The sequence below is a fragment of the Scardinius erythrophthalmus genome, assembly GCF_964197995.2.
Source record: "Scardinius erythrophthalmus genome assembly, chromosome: 6".
Classification (NCBI taxonomy): Eukaryota; Metazoa; Chordata; class Actinopteri; order Cypriniformes; family Leuciscidae; genus Scardinius; species Scardinius erythrophthalmus.
In genome coordinates, this window is record NC_138226.1 from 41,314,793 (window position 1) to 41,329,897 (window position 15,105).

Genomic DNA, 15,105 nt, shown 5'->3' on the forward strand with positions numbered 1-15,105 from the left:
AAGCGAACACACACACATACACAAGAACAAAGAATGTAAAGGATATGGCGTCGGAAAGCGCAGCAGGTACGGCGGTAGAAGGCGGCGTTGGCCAGCGGCTTCGAGGGCTCGTCCCGCTGAAGTGCTTGCATCAGACGACGCGTGCTTCCTCGTGATCCAGCGATGCGTGAGCTTCGCTGAAGAGATGAAAAATCAAGTGAATCAGCCTTTTCGAGCTCCTTTTATAGAGGTTAGCCACACCCGTCTCGGCGGGAAATGGCAAGGAGAAGCGCCCTCATTGGCCTGACGTCACCTCAGGCCTCGCTCGATAGGCTTATGCAGTTGCCGCAGAGCAGCCAATGAGCGAGCAAGCCGTCTCGCCATAGCTGAGTACTGCTGCAACGCGCTTTACATGTATGAAAATTAAAGATAATTTTTTGCTTCAGTATTTCGTGAAAAAAGACTTTTCCCGTAGCGTTTTTACAAAAACGCAGTACGAGAGGACTCTCGTAAGAGAACACATAGGCTATTATGCTGCGCGTCTAGTCGCGGTTTTGAAAAACAATAATATCGATCGTGTAAGTGAGCAAAACTCATCTTCATGCCAGAAAAGTGATCAATAAGTTACGATCCCGTCTTGTTCTTACCTTCAGTGAAGTCGACATATTCACGGTGAAGATATCAAGGCTCTGTCACATAATATTAATTTCTACACTACAGATCGAAAGTAGTTTGTGAACGCCCCTTGTGAACTTCCCTCATTTTTATAAGACAGCCCAGAATGCTAGTTTAGTTATGCTGGGTTAGTTTTGTTTTCGATATTCCTCCTCACACAGAGAGACAAACGGCAAAGGATCATCTCTCCAAAATACTGGTGTAAAACGTTAAAGGCTGATAATATTCCAAAAGCCGTCGCAATGTGAGTTAAAAGACGTGCTCCTCTCGTCAGAGTCAACAAGGGACCGTCGATTAAGTGCGGTTTGTTGCAGCGCTCTTCATTCCCACAAGCTAGTAAGGCACCGTCTTACAGCACTTTTGCAAATGCTTTCTCATCCTGAAATGCTCCAAACTGCACCGCCGAATCAACCATGATCACACAGTGCTCACCAATTCAGCACAGAAGCTCCTCAAAGTCCGATTTGTTCTAGTGAATCGGTTTGTTTTAAACGGCACTTCTCCGTTTTCATTTGTAGCTTTGGAAAATCTGATTAATTCTAAAGAATCGGTTCATCAAACGGTTCTCTGTCTCATATGTACCGGTAGCTTTGGAAAGTCTGATTCATTCTGGTGAATCGTTCTTAATGAACAGATTCAACAGATTCGAGTCCCATATTGCATTTCAGGTCTTTTTTTTTCGGACTTTTTACTTCATTATGTCTAATTAAATAATGCTGTTAAATATTCTACCAATACTCTAGTTTTTTTTAATAAGCTGTTACTACAGTATTAATATCTAACATAGCCTAAATGTCTTGTTTAAGCCTATACCAAAAAAAGTGTTTAACAGAGATTCAAATTATTGGATAGCCTATATAGAATTATTCTTGCAAGTATTATCCATGGATAAAAGTTTATATTTTGGTGCAGGCCTAAATCATTTTAAGTAAATCATTTGGACGCTTCAAATAGCCTATTGTATCAATTACATTGTTAAACCAGTAGATGGCGTGACTGATACAAATGTGAAATTATTTGATTAATAATTTATTCAAGAGATTAGTTCAAAAATGCTCATTCGTCAAGTATAAAGACAAAAAATAGAGGTCCACCTTCACCAACAAAAAAATAATGAAGTAAAATAAAATAAAATGGGCCTATAAAATAAACCTAATATTGTTTTCTTTATTTTTTATACATGTAACCATAAAAATAAGGTTATGACACCAAAAGCTACTAGATTAACTCAATAACTCAAACTCTATAATAATATATAATCAACTTTTGAAATTGAACTTTTAATTAAAGTTAATCAGTGAAGAGCAGTTAAAATGTTGAAAATATATAAAACGTTAAAAACTTTTATTTGAAATTATTTAAAAAATAAGGATAGTTTAAATGTGAAATTAAACCCGCCAGGAGGTGGCAGCTACTAGTCAGTATTAATGAGCGAGTCATTGAGATTCAACTGATTCATTCAAACGACTGATTCGTTCAAGAAGGAAGCATTTTAAGCATTATAAATGCCTCATTCATTCATTCATTCATTTTACTCACAGGGCCCTTTTTTAAAGATCTATGGTCTAAAATAACCCTTTTCCACCAGCAAGAACCGGGTGCTCGTTCAGAGCCAGAGCTATTGCCAGCTTGGCGTTGGTTCGAGTGATGATGCCAGATCTTACGTCACTGTGGTGACTCTCTAGCCTGTGGAAAGGCAAACCAGTTATTCTTAGAAAGCTCATCACTCACTCTGATGCATCTCGAACAAGCCTTCCATCAACAATGGCGTTGCATTACTATTGATTCTCATGGCTTTGCGAACCTCGGCATCCAAACACAGTGAATCCAACGCATTCGTGCAGCTCGCCATAACTTGCATAAACGGATATTACAATCGAGCTGCTATTAGCTCGATTAGCTGCTATTAGCTCGATTAGCTGCTATTTAAAAAATGGCGGTCACAAGTTTCTGTTCATCCTGTTGGTCACGGCACAGGGCGTAATTTCCTATGGGGACCGGGGGGACATGTCTGCCTGTCGATGCGTGCAGCCACGTCCAGGAACGTCACTTGCACACACTAAAAATACCTCACTTAAAGTTATAATGAGCAGGTATCGCGCTGTCTGTGAATGGCACATTTTACATACACATTTATACCAAAATGTCCGTTTCAACACACTCACACACAGAAAGACTCGCGCCAGTATCGAGCGCACAGACGCTACAGTCAGTTTTGCTGGGCAGTTCTCTTTCGCACTTGAACAAACAATAACACACACATTTATGCCAAAATGTCTGTTTTGTCGAGTATCCTCATAACAGAAAAGCAGTCTTAAATTAGTTAAATAAAGTCTTAAATGAATAAGAGTAAATGAGAAAATGAGATGCGTGAGATCCTGTCAGCAGCGGCAGATCTTAAAGTGACAGCAGCCACTAATTCTGTCTGTCAGTAAAGTTAACCAAAGAACAAAGGGAACAGAGAAAATCACTCACTGCTCTTGACTAAAGAACGCTTGCAGCTTTAATAAGCAGTCCCTCCAGGATTTCACGATTTTTTTGTGTGATTTTTGCAGACAAAATGACTGATTTTGTGGTGGTAATTTCCAGAAATTTATGAAAAAATGAGCTATTTTTATATTTTCTAATTAGGACATCACATTTACCATAATAATATTATGTCAGATGCACAATAGTCATACATGACACAAATCACAAACACAATGCATAAAGCTTGTTTATTTTGGTCTAATCAAATTCTCAAATTAACTTTTAAAACAACCTATGGACAATTTTTCTACCTGACCTATGTACATTTTAACAGCAGGTGTAGTAATTTATACTGTAGAACTGTGTGCAAATCCTGAGTTGAGGGGTCCTGAGCTGCAGTAGGCAACCAGTTCACTTATAGTGCGGCGTTTTGCATGGCGTCCCCACTGCGTATAGCTACGCAATACGAAGTGACCGTTCGAAAGGCAAACTCGGTTACTATTGTAACCTCAGTTCCCTGAGAGTAGGAAATGAGTATTGCGTAGCCGGCCGCACTATAGTAACATGGCATGTTGTCGCTTCAGTCGTTAAACCTGCTAAAATGGCATTTTTCTGGGACTAATATCATAGACAGTAAAAGAATAATATAGGCTAAGGCCGTGCCTCCTTGGCGGGCTCTGACATGTAATGGCGTGATGCTAGCTCATTGGTGCACACATCAGAGGCACCCGCGCCATTAGATGTGCAGTTGCCGCAGCACAGCCAATGAGTGAACCAGACACTCGCTGTGCTAGCTGTGCAGCTGCTGCAAAATGCGTTCTCTTACGAGAGTTCTCTCGTACTGCGTTGAAAACGCTACGGGAAAAGTCTCTTTTCACGAAACACTGAAGCAAAAATTATCCTTTAATTTTTCATATATGTAAAACGCGTTGCGGCAGCAGCAGACAGCTGAAGCAAGACGGCTTGTCTGCTCATTGGCTGCTCTGCGGCAACTGCATAAGCCTATCGAGCGCAGGCTGATGCAACATCAGACCAATGAGGGCGCTTTGCGCCCTCCTCGCCACTTCCCGCCGAGACGGGCGTGGCTTACCTCTATAAAAGGAGCTCGAGAAGGCTGATTCACTTGATTTTAATCTCTACAGCGAAGCGCACGCATCGCTGGATCACGGAAGCAGCGTCGTTCGAAGCAAGCACTTCAGCGGGACGAGCCCTCGAAGCCGCTGGCCTACGCCGCCTTCTACAGCCGTACCTGCTGCGCTTTCCGACGCCCATATCCTTTATTGTGCTCTGTTTTGTGTGTGTGTGTGAGTGTTCTCGTAGCACTCACCCCCTAAAAGAGCGGCGTCTTTCTAAAGATGCCTAAATTCTGCGGCTCGTGCAGAGCCCCACTCGCCGGGGGAGACGACCACGTCATCTGTGTTTCCTGCCTCGGTGAGGACCATGCAGCGCTCGCGCTCGCTGACGGCGGCTGCCCTCACTGCGAGCTTTTGCCTATGGTGGCTCTGAGGACCCGCCTGGCATCCTTCTCGAAGCCTGCATTCTCCGCCGCGATGCCGCGCCGTAAGAAGCGCCGCTCGCAGCGGGTCCCGGAACCCTCCCCACCCCGACCAAGCTCGCCGGTTCGCCCGCCAGCTTCACCGACCTCCCCCGAATCACTTCCTGATGCTCAGCGCCCGCAGCCTGCCGCCGCTTCATCAGAGGAAGTTGTTTCGGAGGCCGCGTCAGGGGAAAAGGATTCCTGTTCTCTCCTCGCTTCAGGCAGTGAGGATTGGGCGAGCTCTGAGGATCTCGCGCCTCCTGCCCAAAAGCCCTCAGTGAGAGCCAGCATTGAGACGGAGCTCATGCGAGTACTCGCGTTGGCCGCGGCGAGCCTCGGCCTCGAGTGGTCTGCACCGGAGCCCCCCTCTCGCACCCGGCTCGATGGTAGCTTCCTCCCAGGTGAGCGCAATTCTCCGGAATCTAAGCCCGCTCCTTTTCTTCCTGAGTTACATGAAGAAGTTGCGAAGGCTTGGAACGCGCCCTACTCTGCGCGTACGCGCTCATCTGTGTCGCCTGCATTTTCCTCACTGGACAAGGCGAATGAACGAGGCTACCTCTCTCTGCCGCCGGTGGAACAGGCTATAGCGACCCATCTGTGCCCGCCCTCTGCTGGACGGCGGACTAAACCGGTGTTGCCTTCAAAAGCCTGCCGCATGACGTCGACGCTGCTCGTGGTGAAACCAGAGGCCCCGAAGAAGTCCTAGCCCGCCTAGGAAAGCGCAGGTGTGTGAGTCCCGTTGCGGCCGGCCTCCCACCCAAGCGCCTCGCTGTCTCAGCCCCAAGCTTCGCGGCTGTCCCAGCGTTTTCTGCAAAGCGCAAGCCTGTACAAGTGCCCGCTTGCCTGCACTCAAAAGCCGTTTTTACGGCTACCCAGATATGTCTCGAAAAGAGTGTGATTTCTGGTGTCCCGGCCACGGCCGATGGTGCTATAAATGTAGTGTCGATGCCCACTCCTCTGTGCCCATCCCTACACATAAGCACAGCCCTGCACTCAGGGCTCGCGCAAATAAAATTGACTCAGGTCGATTGCGCCCCCCACATAGTAAAAGTGCCCACTACTCAGTGCCCACGAACACTATGTCTATCAGATCACAGGCTCTCTGTAAAAACGAGACCTGTGAGCGCGCGCGCTGCTTACACAAGCAGCGCGCCCCAAGCAGTAAATGTGCCCGCTCCCAGCCCACATCTACTCGCACACATGAGTCCCACGGGGCTTGCGCAGCCCTCCCTCACTCAGTCAAGCACTGTTGTAAGGTCGAGGGCGAGCGCTCCGCCCACTGTATTAAGCGTGCCCCCCGCCTCAAATGCCGCAGGCATAACGCCTATGTTTGTGAGCCCCGTAGCACCTCTGTCGCACGGCGAACAGAGCGCGCTCTGTATCCGGCCCCTAGCCAACCATGCAGATGCATGGGCAGCGCTTCCCGGGGTTTCGGACTGGGTCTTAGGCATTATAAAGAGAGGCTTCTCGCTACAGTTTTGTCGACGCCCTCCGCGCTTCACAGCGCGCGTCGAAACTTCGGTTCCGCTGAATGTAGCACACCTACTTCGCGCCGAAATATCAAAACTGATAAGCAAAGGGGCGATAGATACTTTCTAGTCCCCAAAAAGGACGGCGGTATCAGACCCATTCTGGATCTAAGACGACTGAACAGAGTATTAGTGAAACGCCGTTTCAAAATGCTCACAACCAGCAAAATTCTTGCGCATGTTCGCCGAGAAGACTGGTTCATGTCGATAGATCTGAAGGACGCGTATTTTCAAATACAGATAGCGTCACATCACAGGCGATTCTTGAGATTCGCCTTCGAGGGTCAGACATACCAGTATACAGTCCTGCCTTTTGGCTTGTCCCTGGCACCTCGTACATTTACGAAATGCATGGACGCTCGCTCCTCTCAGACTCAGAGGCATGCGAGTGCTGAACTATTTGGACGACTGGTTGATCCTAGCCCAATCACGATCTCAGCTCATAGAGCACAGAGCCATTTTACTCGATCACCTCGAGAATCTTGGTATCACGGTCAATTGGGCGAAGAGTTCACTGAACCCCAGCCAAGCGATTCCGTTTCTGGGTATAGTTCTGGACTCACAGTCTATGACAGCGCGGCTGTCGCCACAGCGCGTGCTGAACATTCAGCGCGCGGCGATGTCTTTCCGCCGCGGCGCTTTCACCCCGCTCAGAAAATTTCAAAGGATGCTGGGTCTCATGGCCTCAGCATCGTCAGTTCTCCGGCTGGGCTTGCTCCGCATGCGCCCGCTGCAGTTCTGGTTGAAAGCGCGGGTTCCGCGCAGAGCGTGGGTGTCCGGTCATTTACGCCTCAAGGTCGATCAGGACTGTGTCACAGCCCTGGTGCCTTGGATGGCGAACGACTGGTACCAATCAGGTGTAAGCCTGGGGACTTCCTCGAGGGTGAGGATGGTGTCTACGGACGCATCCTCCTCGGGATGGGGAGCGCTGCTCGAGGGCAGACCGTCCTTCGGCCTATGGTCGGAACGGGAAAAGCTCCAACACATAAACTGCCTAGAAATGCTGGCAGTGCACAACGCGCTGACGCGTTTTTGTCCCCACATCAAGGACCAACACGTCATAGTCCGTTCGGACAACATGGCAGTGGTGTCCTACATAAATCGCCAGGGCGGTCTGAATTCCATACCCCTGTACAGGCTGGCGAAACGCCTCCTGCTATGGGCTCAGCACAACCTGCGCTCGCTGAGAGCAGTACATGTGCCCGGGCTGCTGAATGTGGGCCCGGACAGACTGTCCAGGAACAACGTTCCTACGGGCGAATGGTCTCGACACCCACAAACAGTCCGGCTGTTGTGGGAGAGATTCGGCAAAGCGGAGGTGGACCTATTCGCGTCCCGCGAAAACGCTCACTGCCCCGCATTCTTTTCAAAGACCGACAGCGCGCTGTCCCAAAAGTGGCCGCGCTGCCCGCTATACGCTTTTCCCCCCGTCTCCCTCCTGCCTCAGGTGTTGGAACGGGTCAGGAAAACGAAATGCCCAGTGCTGCTTGTAGCACTGTTCTAGAAGAACCAGGCATGGTTCCCAGTTCTGATGCAGTTAGCAGACATCGCTCCATGGTCAGTGCCGTTGAGGAGAGATCTCCTCTCGCAGGCCAGGGGCTCGATCTGGCACCCACACCCGGAACTATGGTCCCTTCATGTGTGGGCGCTCAACGGATACCCGTTGGTCTCGCAGAGGGAGTCATGAATACCATCACGGAGGCTAGAGCGCCGTCGACCAGGCGACTCTATGCTTCAAAGTGGTCGGTTTTCTCCGGCTGGTGTACAGCTCGGAGCCTTTCACCCCTCGAATGTGAGGTAACGGAGGTTCTCTCCTTCCTACAAGAGCTGTTGGATAAGGGCAGATCCCCTTCCACGCTCAAAGTGTATGTGGCGGCTATTTCAGCGTTCTCTGGTTCAACGCTGGGTCAGTCACTAGGAAGGAATGATTTAGTCATCCGCTTCCTCAGGGGAGCTAGGAGACTGAATCCACCCAGACCTCCGTCAGTCCCTATGTGGGACCTTTCTACGGTCCTGGCGGCCATGAAAGGTGCCCCTTTCGAGCCTATCCAGTCAATCAGCCTCAAACATTTGTCTTTCAAAACAGTGTTTTTGATGGCTCTCGCTTCAGTGAAGCGCATAGGCGATCTGCACACGCTCTCCGTGAGCCCGACATGCTTGGAGTTTGGTCCTACTGACTCTAAAGTCATACTCAAACCTAAGCACGGCTATGTGCCGAAATCCCTCAACACGCCTTTTCGGGCTCAGGTCATTTCCCTGGCTGCCCTGCCGGCGTCGAGTGAGGAAGGGGACTCGAGTTTTCTTTGCCCTGTTAGGGCTTTAAGAACTTATATGTCCCGCTCTGCTGCCTTTAGACAGACAGAGCAGCTCTTTGTCTCGTTCAGCGGACGTTCCAAAGGAACGGCTGTTTCGAAACAAAGTCTATCCAGATGGATAGTTGACGCCATAGCGCTGGCTTATACTGCCAAGGGCATTCAATGCCCGTTGGGAGTCAGAGCGCACTCTACGAGAGGCGTTGCCTCCTCGTGGGCTTGGTCCAGCGGGATTTCCTTACAGGATATATGTACGGCGGCAGGCTGGGCCTCTCCGTCTACATTTATCAGGTTTTATAACCTAGAGGTTCCCGCCTTACAGGCTAAGCTTTTGTCGGTGTAATCTAATTACAGGCGCAATGCGCTACCGACTATACTGGGCAGAACTGTGTAAGACCCACGTTTTCCCACATTAGTGCAGGCTCCCTACCCTGGCTATGTGATGTCATATTCGCGTCTGTGGACATGTCTATATAAGGACGGAGGAAACCCCTCCTGTCTTTAGACTCTCCTTGTGAGGTCATGTTAAGCCTGCGGACGCTACAATATAGGGAATTAAGGCTTCCCCCCCTTATTCCCTGACTCTGTGTGAGTCTATCTGGTGATTATGCACTGTATGCCTGAAATAGCTTCCGGTGATCAGTGTTCTTATCCCAGCACGCACGGCGTTTTGCAAGGGGTTCCCGTAGCGTTTTCAACGCAGTACGAGAGAACTCTCGTAAGAGAACGTACTCGGTTACTAACGTAACCTCGGTTCTCTCTAGAAGAGGGAACGAGTACTGCGTTCCCTTGCCGTGCGTTTGGTTCACTCTGGTTCGCTTCGGCGATCAAAATCAAGTGAATCAGCCTTCTCGAGCTCCTTTTATAGGTAAGCCACGCCCGTCTTGGCGGGAAGTGGCGAGGAGGGCGCGAAGGTCTGATGTTGCATCAGCCTGCGCTCGATAGGCTTATGCAGTTGCCGCAGAGCAGCCAATGAGCAGACAGGCCGTCTTGCTTCAGCTGTCTGCTGCTGCCGCAACGCGTTTTACATATATGAAAAATTAAAGGATAATTTTTGCTTCAGTGTTTCGTGAAAAGACACTTTTCCCGTAGCGTTTTCAACGCAGTACTCGTTCCCTCTTCTAGAGAGAACCGAGGTTACGTTAGTAACCGAGTACGTTTTACATGATAGGCTTCAGTAAATCAAGGAAAAGGAGTTTCCCCTTTTCCCGCAACATCTGTATCCACGTAAAAATGCATTGAAACTTTAATTAAACTAGAGATATTTCAATTGTGTGATTATAATTTAATGTTTTGTGAAATATTGTTAAAATATACTGTCTTTATGTTGTTACTACATTGTTTATTGTGGAAATTGAGTCTCACATTATTTAAATTTTACTTAGACACAAAACATTAATGGTGAACATTTTTGACTTTAGAAAATGATTCTCTCAAGTCTTGGCAATTGGCGCCTATTAAACAATAAAGAAAGTAAGACATATTTTTCTTATACATAGTTTAGTAGCCTACTATATTCTTTTTGGCAGAATTTATCATTATAATCTACTGGATTTTGTATCACCATAGTCCCTAAAGGTATGTAAATGCAGGAAATGGGATTAAAATTGCAAAAAAAACATTTTTTCGCTTTTTTTAAAGTGCGAAAAGATTTTCCACCATTTTGTGTCTCCCTCACTTCTCAAACCAAAGTTACACCCTTGGGTCATGGTAACCCAGCCCCTGATGCAAGCGGTTCTTACTTCTAGCCCAGCAATGTTTTGCTTTGCTTTGTATTGCTATTTACATGATGGAATTTGCAAGCGGAAAGACTGAACGCTTCTCTAGCAAGGACATGGATCTGTTCGTGCGCGAGGTTAAAGTAGTGTGTGTGTGTGTGTGTGCTTGAGTTTAAAGTGTGTATGGGCACATAAATAGGCGCAAATGCATTTGCTATTTAAACCACGTGGCGCATGATGTGAAAATGATAACTGCGTCGGGCTGAAACTAACAAAAAACACTTGCGTCACGCTTGGGGCTGCATTGAGCCGGTGTATGATAGGGCCTATAGACTGTAAAAAATATATAATTTACTGTCTTGAATGGTTGATTCAGCTGATTCGCTAAAAAAGCTGATTCATTCAGTAACCGTCATGTGTTGTGGAAACCGCTTTACTCTGGCATTACATGGCTTGGCCGCCCACATCCCTCTGATCCCGATATCAATGATATTACTAATTAAAAATCTTTTTGGAAAATTAAACATTTTCTTACAAACTATTTTTATTTATTTATCAAATACATTACAAAACATAAATGGATAACAGAGAAATTAGCTACAATTAGCTTAAAAGCTATGACAATTAATGAGATTAATACAACACTTTTACTTAAAAGCAGTGCCGGCCCAAGCCTTTTGGGGGCCCTAAGCAGAATTTGATTTGGGGGCTCCCTCCGACCACGTGGAGTCACCGGTTTGAGGATTATTGACAAAAATGTCACGCTATAATGTTACACTATAAATTAATACAATGAGGTTATGTATTAATACAAATTATACTACAGGGCCGTTGAATGCTTGAATCTGATTGGTTGACGAACGTTCTAAGGTGTGCATTATTTTCAGGGAAACGCACGGCTAAAGTAGTTCCAGGCAAGTCTTGACCGCATTACAGTTCCATATCACTTTGCGTAGTCAACTGTAATAACGGAAACTAGGATACAATTCATAACATGAAAAAGCATTTAGCCCCATGCGCTTGATCTGCAATTTTCAATGTCTAGCTTCACAATCAATGGAAACATGCAGTTTAATTTTAATAAATAAAGTATATAGTCCTATATAATCAATAGAAAATTAAACTGAATATGCTAAATAAATGGATAGTCCTGCAGCACGGATTTTTATTGCAGATAATTTAACAAATAAATAATTATTGATAGGCCTACTTGTTAAAAGGGCTTTGTGTTTCATTTATTTGGCTAGTGCTGTCATCTGTCAATAATAGAAAAAAAAAAGAATGAACGAATTAATTAAAACGAATTGAATTAATAAATAAAAAATAATAATGACGCACATGCTTTTCTGTCTCATTATTGCAACATCTCTCTCTAATAACTGCATTAATAACTGCATAAAGCCGGGGACACACTTTAAGGCCGGTTATGAATGTAATTTGATACTTATGACTGATCATGCCCAAACGCGTTCAGCGCGTTCAGTCTGTGTTCAAAGTCGGTGTTTAAAATCTGCTGCAGTCGATGAAAACAGTAAGAGAATGTGTCAGCTAGTCGTGTGTCCCAGCATTAGTCTGCTATCAGTGGCTCAAACCTCCGTTACTAACTCTAAAATTACGTTTTGGAATTAGCAACGGAGGCATGAGATTAGATGCGTAAGAAATTAGTCCTACATACAAGAGCATTTTAATGACAAAAACTTTACAAACGTCTTGAAATACATAATCTGAACAATGTTTCGAGGTGTGGTAACTGTAGTATAAGCGGAATAATTGACTTCAGGCCGTTGAATTATTAGAAAAATAATAATTTTTATTATTTTTCCGCTTTGCGTCGTGACCGCATTACCACCTCGGGTGTACATTATTTGTCTAATAATTCAACGGCCTGTCGTCAATTATTCCTTACATAAATACTTAATAAAAAATAGATAGGCCTATTAAATAAAAAGTTTTAACTTTTTCTTTACTCTTTTACTAACTCTTTGAAACTTCTGAAAACAAACTGTCACAAAACACATTAAATAAATTATTTGCAAAATATCCTCCAACGTTTTGCAACACTTTGCAGTTTGAATGATGTCTTGTATGAACATGACGGAGTATGTTTTTATGTTTCCACTGTTCGATCGCGCCAGCGCCTTACACACACACACAACATATTCCAGCATTGTGTAATCTTGACATCGCAGCCTGTTTATTATAGCCGTAATAAAATAGTCAACCTAACATATAAAAATTACGCTGCTCTGTTTAAATAGTCAGTAATACAATTTGTACCATTCAGCTCCACTGCGATGTTTCCAAGCACTTTTTTGCGTGTGTGAAGAGGATGATTTTTTCCCATCGATATTGGAACATGAGTGAAGTACAAAGGCTATAATAAAGAATAGTTTACCATCCAAATACATCGCGAATGTTGAAACATTTTGATTCTAATGAGAGAGATACGTGAGCCCAATACAACGCCGCTTACTTTCACTTTCGCTTTAAATTATTTCGTTTTGGCTTGTTTATAGTTATTTTTTAAATTCTTGTTCTGTTCTGAATATTATTAAATTTAAAGGATAAATCATTGATTTAAATGTCAATCATCAATCATTGATCAAATCAAATTTTTGTGACATGGCTTAACATTACCGTGACTTTGCGCACGAATTGTCTATGCACGCGCATGACTCAAACACTGGCAGACACAGCAGCAGTTGTAGGCAGGTATATTGATCATGAAATCAGAATTTTCTTGTCTTGAATTAGTCATTAATTCATTCATGTCACTTGTTTAAGTTAATTAATATTTAAAAAAAAAAAAAAAATCTGAGTAAAAAAAAAAAAAAAAAAACTCGATTGGGGGCCCCCTGATGGCCAGGGGGCCCTAAGCAGCCGCTTAGTTCGCTTATGCCTCGGGCTGGCTCTGCTTAAAAGTCACTATCAGTCACCATTGAGTGTTTGTAATAACTTATGACTGCAATCCAATGTGTATTTTGATCAAATGATGTAGCAGAAATATGTTGTTAAATACATTTTAGAATAATTTTATGGGGAAGTGAAAGATTGTGTATTTTCAGTCATCAGATTCATTTACATTGTGACTGTGCCTTAGATTTAATCAACTCTGCCTTAGATTTTATCAACTCTATCTGTGTCTGTAAAGGTGTGAACCAAATGGCCCATAGAAACTGATTGGTGTGAATGACAAAGATTGCAGGGTAGATCAATCTCCTGTGGGAGGCCCTAACAGTTTTCTATTGTTTGTAGCCCATTTGTCTTCATGTATAAAGTTCTGTCTCACAGACAGAACTTTGTGTTAAGATAGTTGAAGGGCGACATGCTAACATCGCTGCTGAAGGACTGCCGCACTAAAAACCTTCAATAAATTCTTCTCCCCACAAGATCTCTGGTCAAGCTTACTTATTTTATGTATTGGAGAAATCTAATACATTGGCGAGTCACCCAAACCACTGCTCGGCCAAATACAGCAAAATCTAACAAAAGATAAATAATGACTTCTGTGGGTAGTGAAGAAAAAGTGATATAACTAGTAGTTTAACTAATTACTGTTGCCAGAAAGTAATACAATAATATTACTTTTGAAAGGAGTAAATGAGTTGTATTACATTTTTGAGTAATGAGCCCAACACTGGCCACTACTAAGAGTTCAGACAGTACTCAATATGCTACTGTAGGCTGTTGTCTGAATGGGACATTTCTAGACTCACACCTGTATGTAAATGAGGGGTGTTAATTCATTGACAAATTTAACTGTCATTACCACTCAGAATTATTATTTTTCATATTTTATTTTACACATGGAGGAATAATACAGACTTTTCGGCTCTCAGCCGACAAACTATATAAAACCATTACATTTATACAAGACAAAAGTTTACATCAAACACATCAATGAGAAGTTTAACATTTCAGCAATCAAAAAATTAAAGGATTAAGTTTTTAATTTCTTGCCACAGTCGCCTTTGGCTGGCACACTGGAGGACTGAAGACTTTTCTAAACATCATCAATTAGTAAATAGGATTATTAGTACACCAAAATGTAATAAATTGTACAAAACCTTACAAATTTATAATCACAGCATAAATGCACAACCCCAACAACTATATAAAATTTAATTTAATACAGTCACTGTCACATGATCTATATAAAGCAAATCTCACATGCAAATAAACCATAAGCTCTAAAAAATAATTCTGCTCTAAAGTATTACATTTAGACGAAGCATCAACATCATAAAACTCTGTAAAGCTGCTTAGAAAAACACTTTACAAACAAATTGACACACAGCTTTTATGATTACAGTGCATGTAAAAGACTTGAGAGTTGTTTGGTGTCTTTATTCACTTCCACAGCTCCAGGTAAAGATGATGCTTTTGCAGTTTTCTCCGAGCTGTAATGCTGTACCATTAGTCACAAACACGGGGGCCTTAGAAATGGAGAAACAAGAGATAAACCATGACAGAGAAATATGAACAAGCTGACCTGTAGGATAGGCGGCTGCAAACATATCACCATACATCTCCACTATAAAGTAGATGCGCCTTTAGAAAGAAATGCATCTTTCATACGGATTAATCAGATGATTCTCATGTATGTGAGGCTAGAATAGCCTACGCTGTGTTTCTGTTTATGTTTGAGACGCGCTTCAGTTCACGAAGACCATGAAAGCGCGCCCTGATTGTTTTATTTTATTTTACGAAAGCACGTGTTTTTGTTATTGTGAGTTTACACAAATAAAAGTAGTTGCGACAGATGCATTATTATTTTCTGTATGGCCAGAAATGATGGAGTATTTTAAGTTGTTTCCACTGTTGATAAGAAAATCCAAGTGACCTCGCCAACGCCTCCACCATGTCATGCAGTGCACGCTCCACAC

The 15,105-nt window shown here is 44.2% G+C and overlaps 1 protein-coding gene across 1 annotated transcript in view; it reads right to left on the bottom strand.

Moving 5' to 3' along the window:
* Nucleotides 1-14,021: 14,021 nt before the first annotated feature.
* LOC308692017 (NACHT, LRR and PYD domains-containing protein 1 homolog) overlaps nucleotides 14,022-15,105 on the bottom strand; it is a 105,630-nt gene continuing 104,546 nt past the window's right edge. Inside the window, exon 10 of the mRNA XM_081367695.1 lies at nucleotides 14,022-14,655. Coding sequence (XP_081223821.1) covers nucleotides 14,640-14,655 — 16 coding nt within the window. The 3' untranslated portion in view covers nucleotides 14,022-14,639. The remainder of the gene's footprint in view (nucleotides 14,656-15,105) is intronic.